At 45.6% G+C, this 22,036-nt stretch overlaps 2 protein-coding genes across 3 annotated transcripts in view; both read right to left on the reverse strand.

The window, feature by feature from the left end:
• Positions 1-22,036, reverse strand: part of SCFD2 (sec1 family domain containing 2) — a 413,047-nt gene that overhangs the window by 94,424 nt on the left and 296,587 nt on the right. The gene's annotated exons all lie outside the window — the stretch shown is intronic.
• LOC126032459 (dual specificity protein kinase CLK3-like) lies at positions 90-1,734 on the reverse strand. The gene is given in 3 exon segments (XM_049790154.1): positions 90-1,146; positions 1,148-1,638; positions 1,641-1,734. Coding segments are annotated over 3 exon segments (1,440 nt in total). The 3' UTR covers positions 90-291.

The following is a 22,036-nucleotide window of genomic DNA, read 5'->3' on the forward strand; positions in this document are numbered from 1 at the left end:
TCTCTATGGTGGAGTTGGCTCTCTTATACATTGCCCTCACAAACCCTGGCTTCTTTTTTTTTTTTTTTTTTAAACAGTAAGAAACACTTTATTATAACTTTACAACATATAAAGAGCATGGGTCAAATCTGTGCTTTCTGGCAGCTGGGCATCGAGTCCCCTGCCTGCCTTCACATTGCACTGTTCATTGGGTGGCTCTGGCCCTAGGGCCCAGTGGTGGAGGTGGGAGAAAAGGGCCGGGCAGCCCAGTCCTGCTCTCGGTCTGCTCGTGCGGGGGGCCTCCTGCATCTGTCATCTGCTTGGATTGCAGCTGGTGTGGAAGGACCGCTCCTCTGGGGTCAGGCCGGCAAAGAAGGGGTGTAGCAAAGCCTCTGCCAATGTGATGCGCTGAGCAGGGTCAAACTCTAACATCCTCCTCATCAGGTCAAACAGCTGCACGTGCTCCAGGGAGTCTTGGAGCATGTAACTCTTTAGAGGTTTGCAGTTCTTCACATAGCGGCCGTCAGAGCTGTTCTCATCCCAAACCAGGCCCCCTTTGTAGAAATATTTCTGCTTCCTGGTACGGCGGATCATGTGTGATGGGATGGGTCCTAGGATCTTCTCCATCATCACCAAATGCTCTCGGTTTTCATGAGCCTGAAAGAGTGTGAAGCCCCGGTAGTACTCAAAGAGAATGCAGCCAATGCTCCAAACATCACAGGGCTGTGCCCAGCCCAGCTCAAGGATCACCTCAGGTGGGCGATAGTGGCGGGTTGCAACAATGGTCGTGTGATGCTCATGGTCAAAGGTAGCACTGCCAAAGTCAGCCACTCGGATGCTGGTGTTCTTCACCGACTTCTCTTCACAGCTCTTGTGCTCGTTGTAGAGGGTTTCAAATTCAGAATTCACAAACAAGATGTTTTCTGGCTTCAAGTTTGTGTGGGTCAGTTGATTCTCATGTAGAAATCTGAGGGCGTGGCAGAGCTGGTAGGCCATGTGCCGGACGTGTGGAAGTGGGTAAGGCTGGAAGTTATTCTCCTTCAGGAATTCAAAGGTATTCTTGCCCAAGAGCTCAAAGGCGATGCACATGTGTCCGTGGAAGTCGAACCAGTCAGACATCAAGACACATAGGAACTTGTTCTCTTTATCTATCTCCTTGATTTTTTTTGAGAACATTGATTTCTAGTAGGGCAGCTTCTCGGTATTTGCCCACATTCCGGATGATCTTCAGGGCCACCTGAGACTTCCCTCTGGCATGGTCCAAGCACTCCACCACCTTGCCAAAGGTGCCTTCACCCAGGTTCCCCACGATCTCATATCGCTCTTGGAGCCAATCGCCGATCCGGCACACCAGGTGGCCCTTCTCGTCATCTTCCACACTCGGGCTGCTGCTGCGCTTACTGCTCTGTTGGCTTCTCGAGGAGGCGCTGCTACATGACCTGGTGCGGCGCTTGTGGTGCTTGCGAGGTCGGTATGGCTCCCTCTTCTGTAACCTCCGTCCATGGTGGGAACGCGAGGATCCATAGCGGTCCAGGTCCACTTGGAAGGAAGGGCTCCCCTCTTCACACCGGTACATGTCACTGTCACGGCGCTCTCGGTATCTCTTCTGGTAGGGTAGGCGGTCATGGCTCCTGGACGGAGATCTCCAGGGTAGAGGCTCCCTTCGTGCTCCCGACTGTAAGCTCTCCTTCTCTTCCATCGGTAGCTCAGGTATGGGTCTGGCTCAGGGGAGCGGTATCACTTACAGTGATGCATCTGGCACGGGCACAGAACTCGGAGAGGTAGCTGGCTCCTCCAGTGCAGGCGGAGTGGCGTCCGCGGCCAGGAAGGAGCTCTCTATCCCTGGCTCAGTCCCTGGGCCCACGAGGCAAAGACGGGGAGGGGAGGACTGACCCAGCCTCTGTCCCCCCCCACCCTAGCGGCCCGCAGTTATTTGGGGCCTTCGTCACCCCCCAATCCAAGCGCCTCTGCAACCTCAGCCCTGCCACCTTGCAGGCCGCAGCCACCGGGAGAAATGCTCCTTTTTTTTTTGTTTCAAGGGCACGCACAGAGGAGGGAGGCTGGAGGGCCGCCAACCCCCGCTTCGTCGGGGCCGGCCGGGTTCAACCAGCCCTGCCGCCCCGGGGCCCAAGGGTGCCGAGTCCCGGCCCCGGTAACCGCCAAGGGGGGTTAACGGCCAAGGGGGACCCCCCGCGGGGCCCGGGCCCCAAGTGCATTCGAAGGCGCGTATGGGGAGGCGCCTCGAGCGAGGCTCGGTGCAAGGGGCCCCCTGGAAGGCAGGCAGGCAGGCAGGCAGGCTTGCAGGCAGGGTCGAGCCCGGGAGGCCGGGGCGGGTCGGGGCCCGGGTCAAAGGTCAAAGGTCAAGTCGAGCCCGCGGCTGGAAGGGGCTCGAGAAGGAAAAGCCGCTGCTGGGGGCTGAGACCCAACCCTGCAGCCGGGACCCGGGGCCCACCCATCCCCGCCGCCCGACTCTCACTGTCTACTCCCACCCTGGCTTCTTCTATTTCTGAGCTAGGACCCTCCAAAGCCCTCTAAATACTGATGTGCTTTGAGGGTGGGATTTAGATTACATCCAGCACAGTACTGATGTGCTTTGAGGGTGGGATTTAGATTACATCCAGCACAGTTTAGGGGACTGACCCTGGGCTGGCCTTATACAAGGCAAGCACAGTAGTATCTTCTACTTCTATACAGATTAGGACAAGCAAGCACTGAGAAGTTAAGTCATTTTCCAAAGCAGAACACCTAACTAAGGGCAGCCCTGAACTTCGGACATAGGAATTCTAAACCCTGTAATATGTCTTAACTTCTGCTATTCTTGCTGTAGAGAGGTGATTCCATTCGCTGTACCTCTGAGGCCCACACATAAACACATTGACATATCACATACAGCTGCTGCTGCTGCTGATTAGTCTGTTTTTGGTTGGTTGGTTTTGAGTCACTCCAGCAGCACTCAGACACTGCTCCTGGCTCTGTGCTCAGAAATCACTCCTGGCAGGCTGGAGGAACCCTATGCGATGCCAGGGATCAAACATGGGTCGACCATGTGCGAGGCAAATGCCCTACTGGCTGGCTATGCTATCACTCCGGCCCCTGCTGACTAGTCTTGAAATCTCCCAGTTTGTGGGTTCTAATGTTTCCCTGGGGCCAGGTCTCAGAACCACACTCTGGCTCTCTAAAGCCAACACCCCGATCCTGCTGGTGAGTGTGTCCCTCTACCTTCCCAGACTCACCCCATCAGTGCCAAATTGCTTCCTAATTCCATAGAGCTTTAGCCAAATCCCTGCAGTAATTACTTTTTAAGTTAGATGTAAATATTTGGCTTATATTTAACTGCAGGGGTTTCTAGTCTCCCGCCAACATTTTATTTATAATCTTGGAAACTGAGAATATACAACAATTTCATGAGAAATGTACAGTGGTCCCATGGCATGAATGAACAGAGAAAAAACTGGGAAGTACCAGCTATCTTTTCAAAACCAGCACAAAACTTTCAGTATCCAGTAGTTTATTTCTTTCTCCTTTTTAGATGGGAGGGGGAGGAGACACCCAGCAGTTCTCAGGGCTTATCCCTGGCTCTGTATTCAGAGATCACTCCTGGTGAGGCTCAGATGACCATATAAGGTGCTTGTGGTCAAATCTGGGTTTGCATCATGCAAGGCAAATGCCCTACCCACTGTACTATATCTCCAGCTCCTACAGATCATGCCTAAGTGTCCTCTCTGTTCTCCTGTAGACACAGCTACTTTGTGTCAGGCCCAGACAGCTGGCCTTCAGCAGGCCAGAAACAGCAGATCCTGGATGCTTGAAAGGTTGAGCACAAAACTTATTCTTACAAGGGGCTGATAATACAATGGTGAAGGTGCATGAGGTTTAATTCTTTCACTACATTTTCACTCCTCCAACCCCCTCTCAGTACTGTGGTCCTAAAAGCAGCCAGTCCTGCTGAGGTAACCCAATTATACCTAGCACTGTGGGGCTTGAGGCAGCACTGCATCTTCTGTCCATTGCCCTGAACTCAAATGGCTCAAATGGTTGAGTATTATAAGTGAGGCCTCCAGACCTCCTGAGCACTGCTTTGGAGGCTCCCCTGAAAAATAATCAACAAATAAAGTCATTCTTAGAAAAATACACCAGGGACTGGTGCAATAGTACAGTGAATTAAATGCTTGCCTTGCATGCAGCCAACCTGGGTCCAAAACACAGCACTTCAGATGGTCCCCTGAGCTCAACAAGAGTGATCCCTGAGTGTAGAACCAGAAGAAAGCCCTGAACACTTCTTGGTTCCCTCCCCATTCCCCCCAGAAAGAAAGAAAGAAAGAAAGAAAGAAAGAAAGAAAGAAAGAAAGAAAGAAAGAAAGAAAGAAAGAAATAAAGAAAGAAAGAAAGAAAGAAAGAAAGAAAGAAAGAAAGAAAGAAAGAAAGAAAGAAAGAAAGAGAGAGAGAGAAAGAAAGAGAGAGAGAGAGAGAGAGAAAGAAAGAAAGAGAGAGAGAGAGAAAGAAAGAAAGAAAGAAAGAAAGAAAGAAAGAAAGAGAGAGAGAGAAGGAGGGAAGAAGGGAGGAAGGAAGGAAGGAAGAAAGGAAGGAAGGAAGGAAGGAAGGAAGGAAGGAAGGAAAGAAGGAGTAAAGAAAGAAAAAGGCAGCAACTCAGAAGCTGTGGCTGGAAGATGAGCACTTTTGACAATATCTCATGTTTAAATGGAAGCCAGTCTGAGGTTGGAGCAATAGTAGAGAGAGCAGGATTCTTGCCTTGCACACAGCCAATCCAAATTCAATCTTCAGCATCTTCAGCATCCCATATGGTCGTCCAAGCCCCACCAGGATTGATCTCTGTGCACAGAGCCAGAAGTAAACCCTGAGTCCTGCCATGGTTGGCCCTTCCAATGTTAAATAGGAGCATATCAGAGCACACAGCACATATGTCTGACTGCTGTTGCACTGTACAACAGGGGTGGGTCTTGTCCCACCTCCCAGTTTCTGGCCGCAAGGCAAACAGGTGATCAGATATAAGTGTATTCACATGTGAGTCTGTGTATATTTTTGTAGTTGCTGTTGGCTAGCATGGAAGATAAATGTTCTAAATGATTTACCATGAAAGAGGAAGCACCAAGAAGGTGGTGAGCCAAGTGACAGGTGAGGCCTCTGATGAATTGTGCCCCTCAAACAGGGCAGACCTGGAAGTGGTGTGGAGGGAGCAGCTGATGGGGTAGAGTGTGTGTATCTTAACACAGGTGCATGTACATGCATGATGGTGCCATTACATGTTCAAGCATGTGTGTCCAAAAATCATATTTAAATCCATGGCTTCTGGCCTAAGTGCTCACAGTCAATCCCAGTTATTTACATTCCTAAGAGGGAGAGAGGAAGAGACTTACTTTATAAGAAAGAAAATCGCTCTCCTAAAATGCTGTTTATTTTCTCCTAAGAAAGTTGGAGACACATATTCAGGAAGATGCCACAATAATCCGAGTGGATCCTGATCCTTGTCTTCCTCAGCTACCCCCCTCTCTCCCCCACAGTTTAGACCAGAAAGCTGGCGGTTGATCAAGGCAGCCCCCCCCATCTACTCTTATCACCCTGTTCTACTCAAACACTAGTTCCTTGGTGTCTGTCACCACCCTTTTCTCACTGCTTCATCCACTTTGTCTTTTCCATCATCTTTGGACTACTTTCCGCTGATCTCTCTACTTCCTGAGATCTCTCAGAGCACAACATAGGTCCAATGGGTATGGTTATATTGATTATGATTATGAAATGAATGGTACCCCTGGCATCAATGCTTATGGAAACCTAGACCCTGTTTCTCCCCTGCACCTTTGAAAATAAACTGGGACAGGGAGTCAGCTCCAAGGGCTTGGGCACATGGCTTACAAGCACTAGGCCCCAAGTTAGAGCCTCAGTACTGCATGGCTCCCAGGGAACCTCAGGATATGTATAACCCTAGAGGTCTTTGAGCCCCCTGAGGTGACCCTGGTGATCCCCAATACCATGTAATAGTGCTGCAGCAATAGGCCCACACACGGAGCTATTAGGCTCAGATCCAAGTGAATAGTCCCCACCTGCAACTATAAAATGCCAAAGTGGTGATGTTATTCTATTTCCTAAACTCCTTTTTTAAAGTTTTTTTTTTTTTTTTTTTTTTTTGGAGGGATACACCTGGAGGTGCTCAGGGATTACCCAGGCTCTGCCCTCAGAAATTACTCCTGGTGGGCTCAGGGAACCATATGGGATGCTGGGGAGTGTAAGGCAAGCTACCCTACTTTTTGTGCTATTGCTCCAGCTCTTATTCCTTAAACTTTTTTTTTGTTTTTGAATTTTTGGGCCACACACTGTGACGCTCAGGGTTTACCCCTGGCTATGTGCTCAGAAATCATTCCTGGCTTGGGGGACCATAGGGGATGACAGGGGATCGAACCACGGCCCGTCCTAGGTTAGTACGTGCAAGGCAGATGCCCTACCGCTTGTGTCACTGCTCCAGTCCCCATTTCTTAAACTTTATAATGAGGCTGTTGAAAGTGAGAACAGTAATTGCAAGCCATAATGCAAACTAAAGGCTTTACATGTTTCAGTTGGGTACATTCTCATGAGAACCCTGTCATTCCCATTTCATAGATTACTCCCCCATTGAAGAGGCATTGAGTCATTTAGCCAGGGTTGTACAATTTTAATGGCATTTTATTTTCATGGAGGTAAAATAATAGCATTTCAGAGCAACACTAAAAAGATTGGCCTGGAGCTGGAGCGATAACAAGAGGGTAGGATATTTGCTTTGCATGCAGTATCCGAGTTCAATACCCAGGATCCCATATGGTCTCCTAAATAAAAGTAATTATTTCTGAGCACAGAGCAAGAAGTTACCTCTGAGTGCCACCATGTGTGACCCCCAAACCACCCCCCCCCAAAATAATTGGCCAGCTTTGGCTGGAAAATCAATTGGATTTTGGAAGCTATTTTCCAGAAGGATACTGGAACTTAATTCACAAAAGATATCCTTGAGTATGATCTCAATAAATTTCTTACTATCACTGCTATTTGCTAATCTTATTGTTGTTAATAGTGCAAGGCACAGGTCTAATTCGATAGAGAACCTGGAGATCCCGTATTAGTATATAGCATGGTACCCATCTCTCTCACCAGCTTGATCTCTTATTGAATGGCAAATTGTGCATTCCATAATCCCCAGAGAGGGAGAGGGATTCCCATGCCCTCTGTCTGGGTAGGACAAGAGACAAAGGTCCAGCAGTAATTACAATGCAGGAAATAATCCACACACAGTTGGGAAGGTATAGCAGGCCAGAAACTCACATCGCAAGCTGTTCTCCCCCAAATCAGCCACTCGTGGAACCATGAGCCTAGATGGCAGCTCCTCTTCCAGGCTGCCTGAGTAGCCTTTTTTGGAATGAGCAAAGCCCACTTCCAAGGGGAGGGGGAAAAGCCAGATGAGGAAGCAATGGGGAAACATCTTTTTAATAGGAAAACCAAAGGAACCAATTGAGAGACCTCTAATTAGAAGGCAATATGAGGGCCAATCCAAAGGCCTCTACCAACAATCTCTGACCACTAACTCTCTTGAACCCTGCCAGTATCCCCACCCTTACAAGGCTAATGTACTTCCTGTTCCTCTGCATATCTGACTCCATTTAATAGAAGCTTTCATCTTCTTTTTTTTTTTGTTTTGTTTTGTTTTGTTTTTGGGCCACACCCGGCAGTGCTCAGGGGTTACTCCTGGCTGTCTGCTCAGAAATAGCTCCTGGCAGGCACGGGGGACCATATGGGACACCGGGATCGAACCAACCACCTTAGGTCCTGGATCGGCTGCTTGCAAGGCAAACACCGCTGTGCTATCTCTCCGGGCCCAGCTTTCATCTTCTCGACAGGTAAAATATTCCCCTTTCCCTCCAAGGGTAGGCAAAACCCTTCTTCACATTGGTCCCAGAGCCCACATCACCTTCTTTTATCATTTCACCTGCTCTCTGAGATGATATGCTTGTATCTGGGGCTACCTGCTGGTCTGGGAGTCCTTGGAGAGCTGGGCCTGCATTCAATCATTGGCCTTGTGCTAGCATCTAGTCCAGTGGTCCTCAAACTTCTTAAACAAGGAGCCAATTCACTGTCCCTCAGACCTTTGGAGGTCTGAACTATATAGTAAAAACAAAAACTATGGACAAATTTCTATGCACACTGCATATACCTTATTTTAAAGTGAAGAAACAAAACAAGAACAAATACAATAGGGGGCCTGTGGGCCGTAGATTGAGGACCACTGATCTAGTGGATACTTAACAAACTTTTTCAGAAGCGCACTGAATTGGTCTAAGGGTGGCTTAGTTTGTAGATAAATCTATTTCAAAAGTTCTCCTCAGTTTTTACACTTTATTGGCTTAGGAATAAACATCTTATTATCTGCTACAGAGAATGGAAGAAAGTAAACCTGGTCCTGATCTGGGTGTGGGTGATCTGAAATTACAACCTGACAATGCTGCTTTGCACATGAGAACAACATAAACCCTGAGATGCAATTTTTCATAAGGAAGAGTTGCAATACCAATCTAGTTATGCATCCACATGCCACTGAAGTGTTTGGATAGAACTAGGTGAGAGAGAAATGTACTTTGGAAGGATTGAGCCTCCTGTCAGGCTGTCATTTCAAACTTTAAGGCTTTTCACATGGTATAAACATCCCTCTATTAATGGAAAACATTGCCGGTTGACATATACATTTCAATTTCAAAGCATTTTGTATGTTTGCCTATACTTGGAAAATACTTTCCAACAGACATGAGGCTAACCTCTCATGTTATTTTGGGATCAGTGCTAGGGAGAGGGTTAGAGAAAGTCAAGAGAACTTCTGTTTCTGCACAGGAAATAGGAAGGTCATTGCTGGAAAGGACCCAGACCTTCTCTCTCTCTCTCTCTCTCTCTCTCTCTCTCTCTCTCTCTCTCTCTCTCTCTCTCTCTCTCTCCCTCTCTCCCTCTCTCCTCTCTCTCTCTCTCTCTCTCTCTCTCTCTCTCTCTCTCTCTCCTCTCTCTCTCTCTCTCTCTCTCTCTCTCTCTCTCTCTCTCTCTCTCTCTCTCTCTCTCTCTCTCCTTTTGTGGTTTTTAGGTCACACCCGGCAGTGCTCAGGGGTTACTCCTGGCTCCATGCTCAGAAACTGCTCCTGGCAGGCACGGGGGACCATATGGAACGCTGGAATTCGAACCTATGACCTTCTGCATGAAAGGCAAATGCCTTACCTCCATGCTATCTCTCTGGCCCCCAGACCTTCTCTTTTTAAGTGGAGAAAACCAAGACCCAAAAAGTGGGGCTAAAGTGATAGTATATAGTGGGTAGGGCATTTGCCTTGCACATGGCTGACCAGAGTTTGATCCTTGATATTTCATATGGCCCCTAAAGTTTGCCAAAAATGATCCCTGAATGCAGAACCAGTAGTAAGCCCTGAACACTGAGGGGAGGGGAAAGGAGGAGAGGGGAGAGGAGCGAAGAGAAAGGAAGGGGAGAGGAGAGGAAAGGAGATGGGGAGGGAGGGGGAGGAAAGGGAAGATAGCTGAGTGACAGCCTGATCACTCAGCCTTTGGGTAAAGGCATCATGTGAGAAGTTACTACATAGGAAGATCTGGGGGGGGGGGGGCAATTGGGAGGAGTGGAGAGATAACAAAGGGGTTATTTGTATTGCTTGTGGACAGCCTCTGTTCCATTCCCAACACTGCATATGGTTCCCTGAATTTTTCCAGGAGCCATACCTGTGCATAGAGGCATGAATAAGCTTTTAGTGTGAGCCCAAAATAAACAAAAGAAAGATTTTTGGAGTGAGGCAGGAAGGTGGTGAAGACTGGGAGGGATTTAAGCTGCTTTCCCAGTTTATGAACAACAGCTGAAGGCTTCATTTAGGGGAATGCTAGGCTCTGATCCATAATCCAAATGTCAAGACCACATTGCTTCTGGGAGAGAGAAACACCAGCTGGAGGGTATTGCAGAGAGGCAGGTGTGAGATGAAGGAGGCTTGGGTGGGGATGTGACAGTGGAGTGAGATTTGAGATGCATTTGAGAAACAGAATAGAGAGAACTTGTGCTGTGGGAAGTAAGAAAGAGGAAGGAATCAAGAATGGTTCTTGTGGCCCACTTGGGTAAATGGATACTATTTATTATTACTTTTTTTTTTTCCTTTTTTGCCATACCCGGTGGTCCTCAGGACTTATTCCTGGCTCAGCACACAGGGATCAATCCTGGCAAGCTTGGGGCATGTGGTAGGTTGTATATGAGGCTTTGGGGGGTTAAACTGGGGTCAGCCACAGCCATATCCACTGTCTCTCTGGACCTTTTTGAGGATGTGGGAGGGCATTTCTGAGATGGGAAGAAATAAGGACAAGAAATCAAGAATTTCATTTTGTACATGTGGCAAAGCAAGACTTGGAATGGCTACAATGCAATAGCTATATAAGATGGATACTGTGTAAATATGGCAGCACTCTTGTGTCTATCACTGTCATTCTCTCCATGGCACTTCTAAAGCCAAAGGGATTTAAAAAAGAAGATCAGAATTAGGATGTAGTTTGTTTAAAGCCTAGAAGAACTGGGGGGGGGGGCGGTGAATCGTAGACATGTTTATTGGTAAGTTGATGCAGACATCTTGAAGGTTTAGTATAACTTGGCATTCACAGAAATAACTCTGATTTTCCATGACTCTCCTATATAAATTGTCTAAGGCATGCTTTGGATTATAGCTATTAGTGATGGTTTCAGGCTTGGACAGAATGTTACTGATTTTTTCCACTATCCAAAGCAAAAAAATTTGAAGTTATAATAAATAGTTTATCACTTATTGTTTGAAACGATTGATCCATCTCTAGAAATGGATGCATTTATAACACAGCTCAAAACTGTCTTTCTCTCCAGTGGAACTTGAACATCATCTTGAGAGAAGTGCTTTATTTTGTTTACTGGCATCTTGAGTCTGGCCTCAGAGTTCTGAGCTCTGACACTCCTCTACTGCTCTCTGCTGTTCAGAATCAGTCTGCAGCCAGCTGTCTGCACAGCCAGCAATTCACTGGAGAAGCACCAGCAATCTTTCCTCTCTCTATTTTTGATCCCATTCCAGAGGAATTTCAATGACAGGAATAAATAATTAAAAAGATGATCCATGCGGTTCAAGACATACTTTTTGGGGTTTGTTTCTGGACCACACCTGGCAGCGCACATGGGTTACTTCTGGCTCTGCACTCTGAAATCACTCCTGGCATGCTCAGGGGACCATATGGGATACTGAGGATTGAACCTGGATTGGTTGCATGCAAGGCAAATGCCCTAATCACTGTGCTGTCACTCCAGCCCCACAAGACATGATTTTGAGAAAACCCATCTGCAATGATTTCCACTGGGTACTACTTATTTTATTTATTTATTTATTTTTATTTAAACACCTTGATTACATACATGATTGTGTTTGTGTTTCAGTCATGTAAATGGGTACTACTTATGACCATTACTCCTTACTGTCTCTCAAAATGGTATTTAATTGAATTCCAGAGTGAACTACTTGCTTAATTATGAATTATGAATTATTAATTTGACAATGTTATGGTTCAACTTACACAAGAGACTGTTTCAATGTCTTTAATTGAAGATCTCAGTGAAGAGTGAAGAGTCTACAAAAGTTCAGTGGGAAAGGGACAAAAGAAGATGACAATTCTGTCTACTCACCTAGAGTGAATGAATTTGGTTTACAGATCCTGTAAAGTATAGCATTTGCTATTTTCACTGCTTATAGGATTGGTTTTAAAGGTAGCTACAACTGAGATCATAGTACATATAGCAGAGATGTGCAATAAGTAATAATTACAACTCTTTTGGTGATAAACACTTAAATGAGGGGGAAACATTTTAAAACAGCCCAACTAATTGTAAAACCTTAGTTGGATGGGCGTGTAATACAATCACATGCAAACATTTAAAGTAAATATATTTACTTTAGTTCCACAGAGATTTCAAACATCAACATTTAAACTGTTTGGGGGCTGGAGTGGTAGCACAAGTGGTAGGGCATCTGCCTTGCACATGGCTGACCTAGGATGAACTGTGGTTGATCCCCAGCATCCCATATGGTCCCCCAAGCCAGGAGTGATTTCTGAGGGCATAGCCAGGAGTAACCCCTAAGCATCACTGAATGTGGCCCCAAACAAAACAAAACAAAAAGATTTAAACTGTTCGAATAATCTGTGTTTTATAGATTATTGCTATTTTTTTTTTTTAATGCACAGAATAAAGTGGTTTGAGAGTGGCTGCTTTGGTCAGTTCCAGGAACTGAAGGTTAAGTTGCCCTCGTCCTTTCAATAGTTTGTCAGTCTGAATTTACAGACCCTAACTGGATTGGCCTTTCAGACTTGGAGCCCATTTAAATCATGAAAAATGGTGACCTCTGCTGGGAAGATTCAAAAGGAACTGTAGCCACCATCCTCTCATTTTTCTCTGGTTTAATTTCATCATCTGGTAAACAATGAACATGGGTAAAGGTCTAAGCCTAGGATATGGATCCTCATCTGCCAGGAACACAGGGACCCAGTGGATCTCTCTGTTTTGGTGAAGTTGGAATGTTTCACTGGCCATCTGTTTTCTGAAGAGAAAGTTTCACTCTTAATATCCACATAGCTCTCTGCTCTCTGAGTAAATCGATTTACTCACTGAGCATGTCCCTGCAAAGCAGATGGAGAGAGCCCATGTACCGAGAGGAGAGTGGACAGGACTTGGGGGCTTCTCAAACAATTGGTTTCAGGCCCCACCTGGTCAATGCTTCCAAGTTTCCACACAGGAAGTCAGTGACAGAGGTGGCAAATAATCAGCCCACAGCTGATGATTTACTCCAAAGATGTTTTTGCAAATTCCAACTTGGGGACGGACACTGTGTGCTGGGCTATCTTCATATTAAAATAACAGGGAGAGACCTAGTCTTTTTTTGGCAAGGACTCTGACGAGCTGGAGAGCAGGCTTTCACTCAGGCCTTTTGTGCTGCTCTGTGAAATGAACTCAACACTATCATGGGCAGGGGTGCCTAGTAAACATGACTAGGATGTATCCAATCACCTTTCCTTTTTCCAGCAGGGAAGTGAAAGACTGAAAAATGCTCATTAATGCCAGCTGACTGGACCATGGAACTCAGTAAAGAGCTTGCAGAGGCCCTTTACATGTTCTGGTAAGCTACCAGGGTCCTTTGGGGATGCACACAATCGAAGAGTGACCACTAATGAGTAATAGAACGGGTGCAGAGACTGCTTATTACCTGGGAGTCCTAAACAGGTCAAAGTAGTTCTTGCCATTAAAACATCAGTGACAGGGGCCAGAGGGATGGTTCAGAAGTTAAGGCACTGACTTATCTTGCATGCAGTTGGGGTCGATCCCTGGAACTACATAGGGCCTCTGAGCACTGCTGGGAATGACTCCTGAGCACAGAGCCAAGAATATTTTCTGAGCACTGTAGGATATGGCTCAATGCCCCCCAACCCAACCCACCACACCCCCAAAGAAGAGGGGCACACAGAGCCCTGGGCAGTGCTGAACTTCGGGTTCCAAAAACTATATGTTGAATCCTTTCCCTCCTGCTCTCCTGGACTTTCATTAATGGCTTTAATGAAATGCAGCTGGATTTTGGCTCCTTCTCAGTCAGGTAAAAGACGGGAACAATGGATTTGCCAACTAACCCACACTTCTTACAAGCTAGAGTGTGAATTTACTATCAAGACCTTTTGAAACATATTAAAGTTGGATTCTGTCGCCAGTAACACATTTTATAGCTTAACAAAAAAGAAAAAAAAATTCACCTAAACCCAAAAACAACAGCTATGGGGAATTTTCAGTGGGACCTGGGTATTTAAAAACACAACTTACTCATTTAATTGAGAGCCACACAGCCAAGCCCCTGACAATTTAGGTTTAAGGCTTCTCTTGGGGCTTTAAGGGTATTGATCATAAAATGTTTATTTGATATTATGCGGCTCTCCCTGCCTTCAGGGATCATCCTGATCTAGTTCCACTAGTCCTGGAAAGCTGGTTCCAACAGGCTGCAAGTGTTCGTGGAAAATACAAGAACATCTTCAGCAATTTTCAAGTAGAGTTTCAAGACCTCTGTGTTGCAGCGAAGTCACTTATTTCCAATAAATATTTATTTGATTTGATACGGAGCTTAGCTCCAGCTTTTATTAATCAGCCTTATGTTTCATCCCAAGTACAAAAATAGAAGCCTTTAAAGTGACTGAGGTTCACAGTTGCATTGAGAATGGAATGCTAATATCATCTTTATGACCTTGAGGTGTAGGTGTTGATAAACTTGAAGATGTTTTGGAGCAGAAGTTACCAACTGACCATAAAACAATGCTTTACCAAAGCAGAGTTGGTATATTTTTAATATTAATTTAAAAAGTATCCATACCCCCCAAAGGTGTTTATAAATTTTCCTTTAGGAGATATCAAAATTCCAGATGCAAATATTTTTCACATTTTAAAAATAAAAGGTTCATAACATAAACATCAAATATTCAAGTATCAGTCTGGAATTCTGAGTAAGAGCAAACAGGTCAGTGTCAAGTCAAGGTTAAAACAAATTTCCCGAACAGAGAACAGTTTTGAAATTCCAGCCTTACTCACCCATTCTAAAACAAAACCTGAAACATACTTGGGAATTTCCAGTCAGATCAGAAAAACACCAGAGAGAGCTGACTGGGGCAGGGATTTTATTTTTTAATGCAGATATGATAGCCAAGAGTCATTTATCGTTGACTCTAAGTGGGCCAAAGTGGTCTCTAGTACCTTTTTTTTTTTTAAATAGAATTGCTTTACTTAAGCACTATACTTACAAGAATTGTTCATAGTTGGGTTTTAGTCATAGAATGTAGCACCTGTCATAGACAGTAGCACCTGTCTTTTGGGAGTGGAATAAAGTCACACCTGGCAATGTTCAATGGTTACTCCTAGTTTTGTGCTCAGAGTCTCTCTTGAAGTGCTCATATTTGGTGCCAGGGGCCAAATTTGAATTAAACTATCTCTCTCAAGATTTTGTTTTTGCTTACCACAAAGAGTAGTGAGTGCAATTAGAAAAATAACTACTGGGCCCGGAGAGATAGCACAGTGGCATTTGCCTTGCAAGCGGCTGATCCAGGACCAAAGGTGGTTGGTTCGAATCCCGGTGTCCCATATGGTCGCCCGTGCCTGCCAGGAGCTATTTCTGAGCACTGCCGGGTGTGGCCCAAACCCCCCCCCCCCCAAAAAAAAAAAAAAAACAAAGACAAAAGAAAAATAACTACCACACTAATAACTATCATGACAATGGTAGTGAGTAAGAGAAGTAGAATGCCTGTTTCTAATTCAGGCAGGGTGTGAGAGAGGAGGGAGATGGGGGGCATTGGTGGTGGGAAGGTGGTAAAGGGGGTTGTTCTCTTTTTTTTTTTTTTTTTGTTTTGTTTTTTTGGGTTACACTCGGCAGCACTCAGGGGTTACTCCTGGCTTCATGCTCAGAAATCCTGGCAGGCTCGGGGGATCATATGGGATGCCAGGATTCGAACCAATGATCTTCTGCATGAAAGGCAAATGCCTTACCTCCATGCTATCTCTCCGGCCCCAAGGGGGTTGTTCTTTTTTATAACTGAAACCCAACTACAAACATGTTTGTAATCATGGTACTTAAATAAAGATACTATTTTTTAAAAAAAAATAAAGATATTATTAAAAAAAAGATTTTGCTTTTGCTTTACCCCTGACTGAAACCCAGAGGAACAAAGCTGTGTCCTTGGCATCTGCCTTGGAGATCAAGTCCAATCTCTTCTCTTCACAGTTGGCACTTGGTGCCCAGGAAGAAATCCATTACCTAATTTTTCTCTCTTCTCCCTTCCCCAGGAAGCTTAAAGGAGGCAGTTCTGATGTTTACTTAAGTTATAGATTACCTAGGAGGTTTAAAGTTTTCTCTAAGGTCAGAGATAGCACATGCCTTGCATGTAGCTGACACCAGTTTGAATCCCAAGCACTGCCAGGGGTTACCCCTGAGTACAGAGTCAGGGATAACTCTTAAGTATTGTACAATTTCTTGTACATTTCAGTTTATGTGTCAAGGGAGAAGGTAGTGATTAAAACTGAGTTCAGTATCAACTTGAGGCTGATAAGGATGGCTCAGTTCCAAGCATGATTCTGAGTTGGTGAAAGGAGTAGTAAGTCTTCTCAGCTACCACAGTCTGCTGTCTACAGAGGGGAATGCAAAATCTAGTTAAGTCACCATGCTTCATCTCAAAGAAGCTTGCATGTAGCCTTGAAACTCTGAAAACATCTCATCTCAGGTGTGGTGAGTGGGAAAAATATAAGGACAGTCTCTGAAGAAGAAGACTAGGGCAAGGACTAGAAGAAGGTATTGGATATTCTTAGGAGCCAAAAAAGTGGAGGATAAATTCTCTGCAGGGGACTTCGTTAAAAATTCTTTCAGAAAAATCATGAGGCTGCAGGCTGGTAGCCAGTGTGTTTGGGAGAAGAAAGAGCAGTAGCACTGGTCATGGAGATATGAACTGATACTGGGATGCGTTGGCATCTGTGTACGAAACCCTGGGTGTCACTTCATTTTGTCCTTACCCACACATCTGGGATTGATGCCATGATTCCTTCCTTTTTTCAATATATGGAGATGAACGTAAAGTTCATTGTCTTGGCTTTATGGGCAGTAAAAGGTGAACTCCAGATGCATCCCTAGAACTGCCAATTTAAAAGTTCACATTCTTGAAGCTGGAGAGAATGTAGAGAAGGTAGGATGCTTGCCTAGTACACGGCCAACTACAGTTCAAATCCCCAACATCCTACATGGTCTAAGTGATCCCTGAGCATAAAGCCAGGAGTAATCTGGGTGTAGCCCACACCCCCCCCAAAAAAAAGTTCAAGTTCTTGCCCTTTTCTTTATGAGGAGTAAATGTGATCGAAAGGAACAACTTCAGGGGTTCCAGGGGATATTCCCTAGCATCCAGTGAACTAGGGCGGAGATGGAAGGTTCTCAAGCCTGGAGAAGCTGGAAAGTTTTGGAGGCTGAAATCCGTTTTAGAAAAGTCTAATAACATAGGACAAACATCAGTTAAGGCTGTGGGTGGGACAGTTTTTGGTCAGAAAAGGCAAGTTATAAACCTAGACTGATCCAGCCTTTTTGGAAAACAATATGGACATTCCTCAAAAAGTTAAAAATTGAGCTCCTATATGACCCAACAACATTGCTCCTGGGAATATATCCTAGGGACCCAAAAAACACAATACAGAAAAGCCCTCTGTATACCTATGTTCATTGCAGCATTATTCATAATAGTCAGAATCTGGAAACAATCCAAGTGTCTGAGAATAGATGAGCGGTTGAAGAAACTGTGGTACATCTATACAATGGAATACTACCTAGATTTTAGGAAAAATGAAGTCTTAAATTTGCTTATACATAAACTGATCTGCAGAGTATTAAGCTGAGTGAAATGAGCGAGGGAAGAGAAACATTGAATGATCACACCACTTATATGTGGGAAAAAAACAGATAGTATGGTAGCAATACCCAAAGACAATAGACACAAGGACCAGGAGGACTGGTCCATGGTAGGAAGCTTGCCACAAAGAGCGGGGGAGTGCATCTAAGACAGAGAAGAAACCCCTATGACAATAATAGTTGGAAATGATCACTGCACAAGAACTAGGTGCTAAAGAAAGATAAAGTGATATATATGATATCCCTTCAGTAACAATATTGCAGAGCAGTGCCTGAGGGGGGGGGAGGGAGAGAGAGAGAGAGAGAGAGAATTGGCTGCCATAGAGGTAAGCAGGGTGTAGGGTGAAAGAATACTGGGGACATTGGATTGGTGGCATGAAATGTACACTGGTGAAGAGTGTTGGATACTATATGACTGAACAACTTTGAACATGAACAACTTTGTAATTGTGTATATCATTGCAATTCAATTAAAAATGTATTAAAATACATCATGGTTAAGAAAATGTTCTATCTGCTAAGGTTTATCCCAAAGGTCTCTGAAATCTATTTGAAGCAAGGTGTGTATGTGGGTAGGGTGATGGAGTCGTTGTTGCTGAGGTGGGCTATGATCTTTTAAAAATGTTCCATTTTTGGTTAGTGATGCATTTCCCCTAAAGCAACCTAAATGTGTGTGCGCAAGAATGCTTTCTCCAGCATGTTTATTTTCTTTAACTGGATCTTTTATTTACATGCTGCAAAGAAACCATCAGAATACACCGGCAGATTGAAGCAGGGCTATACGTCTAAAAGCAGATCGAGGTTTGGCCTCCAGGGTGTTTATAGGCTCTTCGTAATTTCTTACACATGTTGCTTCTTCCCTCAAAATGACTGCTTCGAGAAAACCAGAGAAACAAAGCAGGGAAAAGCACGATGTTGGCACCAGACTTCTGGTTTGGCGAAACAAACCTCCATGACCTATGAGCTGTAAACCATCGACAACTTCTCTGGGTTTTCACCCTAAGTCCCACAGAGGCTTGGGACAAAAGGCCACGAAATGTAGGGAGATAATTTTGCACCCTCTGAGGCTCAGAGAATTTCCTTGACACTAGAATTATTCTTTGTCTGCTTGGAAGTAAGCACCCCCTCCTGTCCTCCTTGTGAGGCTGGACTATTTTTGGGGAGGGGGGAAGGGTCACACCTGGCAGTGCTCAGGGGTTACTCCTGGCTCTACGCTCAGAAATCGTTCCTGGCAGGCTCAGGGTACCATATGGGCTGCCGGGATTCGAACCACTGTCCTTCTGCATGCAAGGCAAATGCCCTACCTCCATGCTCTCTCTCCGGCCCCTGGACTGATTTTATTTATTTTTTATTTTTATTTTTTATTTTTATGCTAAATTTCTTTATTTTAAGCTTCCTGGTTTACAGAGTTGCTCATCATGCAATTATTTCTTATATTCTTTTTTTTTTTATTTAAACACCTTGATTACATACATGATTGTGTTTGGGTTTCATTCATGTAAAGAACACCACCCATCACCAGTGCAACATTCCCATCACCAATGTCCAAAATCTCCCTCCTCCCCACCCAACCCCCGCCTTGGACTGATTTTAGATTAGTGATTTTCAATCTTATTTTTACACCTGTGCCCACCACTGGGGCATGGACCAGACTAGAGGTTGAAAAAAATCAATCTTAATGGGCTACAGCTTTTCCTACACAAAGAGGAAATTTCCACAGGTGGACAATTGTCCCTGAATCAGTCAACCATGGCCCTAAACAGTGTTCTCAACAGAAAACATCTCACTTCAAGGGTTAGACCCCAAGGGTCTCCTTGGAGTCAAGGGGAGGCTACAGGTGAAAATTGCAATACATGGGGGGAAGGCAAAGCATGAGAATAGGGGATTAACTAATAGGAGAGGGGGGCCACAGAAAGGAAATAAGAAGGGAAAGGGGTCACAGTGAGGAAAAAGGGTGAGAAAAAGGTACTGGGTTTCAGAGGGAGCCTCATTCAGAGTCTTCCTGAATGGTCCATCCCAAAGACTGTATGTGCCTCAATAGATGGGGTCTGAAAGAGCTCAGATATTCTGGAAACATTTTGAAAATGATGTTATTGTTTTGTTTTGTTTTGTTTTCACATTGCTTTGCTACTTTTGCTTTTCTGCATAGCCCTAATGTTTCTTTGCCACTGACCTGACTCCCCCGGAATTTTAGGAGGTAAAGAAATAAAGATTGTGTGCTGGGAGGAGGGCAGGACTCAACCTCCAGTCTCCCTAAGGGCTGACCCTGGCTCAGTTGCTCTGCCTCTCTTCCTTCCCATGATAGGAGGGTGTGCTGCAGGGTGTGCATTGGTGAGGACATCAGCCAGCCATGACGACACAGGACTCTCAGAGATGGGATATCCTAAAAGTTACAGAGCTGCACACTCCCCTGGATCTTAGGGATAAGAGACACATGCCACGATGTTCCCTTCCTCCACCCTGGCTTCCTGTGCAACCACACCCTTGCCCAATGAGGTCCTGTTTGTCCACAAGAACCCACAGAGAGCATCTGCCCTGCTATTTCTGTCCTCATGGTCAGTGTACAGGGCCATGGAACTCACCTGTTAGAAAAGAATGAATATATTTAATGCTGGGAGGTGCATTCATTGTCATGATCAATGTCATCGTCCTTGGTACAGCGTTTTGCAGAGGTTTAGAGGGTAATGTGACATGCCACTAGCATCTGTTCCCAAGTCAATTGACACATAATCCTATCTATTTGCAGGTGGGCATTGGGTTTGCTCCCTTCTCCCTTCCAGATTCAGTTTGCGTCCTTCATATCAGGGCCACCCTGATAGTGCCCTGCCTGAAGTTCACATGATATACCCTGTAGGGCTAGAAGTGAGTATGCATGCTGGGGGCTGAGCTGGGTGTCTCGTATGTTGTGAGCATCTCTGGATCCATCTCCCCATCCCTAGACTCTGCTCCATAAGAGCAGGATCTGAGACAGTCTTTTGGAGCAGCACTTAGCCCGGACTTGCTAAGACAGAAAGAGAAATACAGTTCAGAGAGAAGCAAACCTCTTTCATCTTCTATTGCACTTCTCCCTTTCCCCCCAGCAAAGTCTTCGCTAAGATCTGTGCGGGACTGTCAGCTTTGAGGCACTCACTTCTCCCTTGATCTACCTGTCTGGGAAGGGTGCAGAGAGGGAAGAGAGGAAGAATGGTGAGGGCAAGCCCAAGAGCTCAAGTCTGGAGGGTGGCAGACAAGGAAGCACACCATGGAACCCCCAATTTCCCCTCCTGGACTACATCCTTTCCACCTGCTCTGGAACCCTGAGAGTCAGGAGAGGGAACAAAGGTAAGGTCCTGGGGGACAGAAGAAAAGCTTCAGAGGGACTCTCGGGGTGCCAGGTCTACTTCCATGTGGTTCTGCTCTGTGACAATAGATTCTATCTGCGGGGGTGTCTTCTGAACCCCTTGACTCCACCTCCAATCTCTAAAGAGCACTCCTGATCTATGAGAAGAAGTCAAGACAGAGAGCTTGTTCACACACATCCAGTTTGGAGTCAGCTGGGCACTGAGACCAGGATGAGAACTTTAAGACATCCCCAGACAGAGTGACCCAGAGTGCAGAACTCACTGTGGCAAGTAGGTCCAGTAGAACATTGTGGGCGCATAGAGCCAAGAAGATAGTGAAGCCACAAGCCTTGACCCTGTTTCCTGTGAGTCCAGATTGGAAACACATTGTACTCATTCCCCCCTTTTAATAGCATTGTTTTATATCGCAGCTTTTGAGATGTCGCTGCTCTGCATACCGTATACCCACACACTGTTTCCTGTGGCTCTGGAGGGAGCCCTGCTCCAGGTCCAAGCTACAGAACAAGAGGGGTTCAGGGGATCAGCTATGAGAAGGTGTATGAATGGGATTGGGGGTGAGAAGAGAAGAGGAAGAACAGAACAGAAGCCTCATTTGCTCTCTCCCATCAGGTATGACCTGGGCCCAGTGAATTCCTGATGCTGCTCTTGAACCCACCAGCCATATTTGCTGGGGTTATTGCCAAGAACAAATGAGTCTGCTGCATTTGTGGCTCTTCCCATTCAAGCGAACCCCCTGTGCAAGGGAGAAGGTCAGCAGCTGGGACATAGGATCATTCTGGGAGAAGATAAGGCAACATTCCAGAGCTCCTCTTGGAAAAGCTCCCTCTTGGATGCAGAGATAAGTCCCTTTTGTTCAAAACCCAGAAGGAACACTTGGTTTGTCTTTTGTGTGTCCTAAAGAAGGCAGAGTCGCACGTCTCAGGAGTCAGCTGTTCTCCTTCAAGCACTGAAGTTTCAGCACTGTGCTGGCTTAGATTTGAAGCATAGGGCATCACTTTCTTCCCCATCCACTGATCAGGACCCCTTCTCCAGCCCAGGGGGATTGTGCCCTGAGCCCACTCCAGAACCATCCCTGCAGCCAAAAAGGCAGGACAAGGACTTGCCTAGCATGTGGCTGGCCTAGATTCAACACCCTGGACTGCTTAGGGTCTTAGCACTACCAAAAAGTGACCCGTGAACACAGCTGCATGTGGCTCCATGTGTTCTCCTTCCCATGCTCAGTTTGGACCTTCCCATGTT

The sequence above is a fragment of the Suncus etruscus genome, chromosome 16, assembly GCF_024139225.1.
Source record: "Suncus etruscus isolate mSunEtr1 chromosome 16, mSunEtr1.pri.cur, whole genome shotgun sequence".
Classification (NCBI taxonomy): Eukaryota; Metazoa; Chordata; class Mammalia; order Eulipotyphla; family Soricidae; genus Suncus; species Suncus etruscus.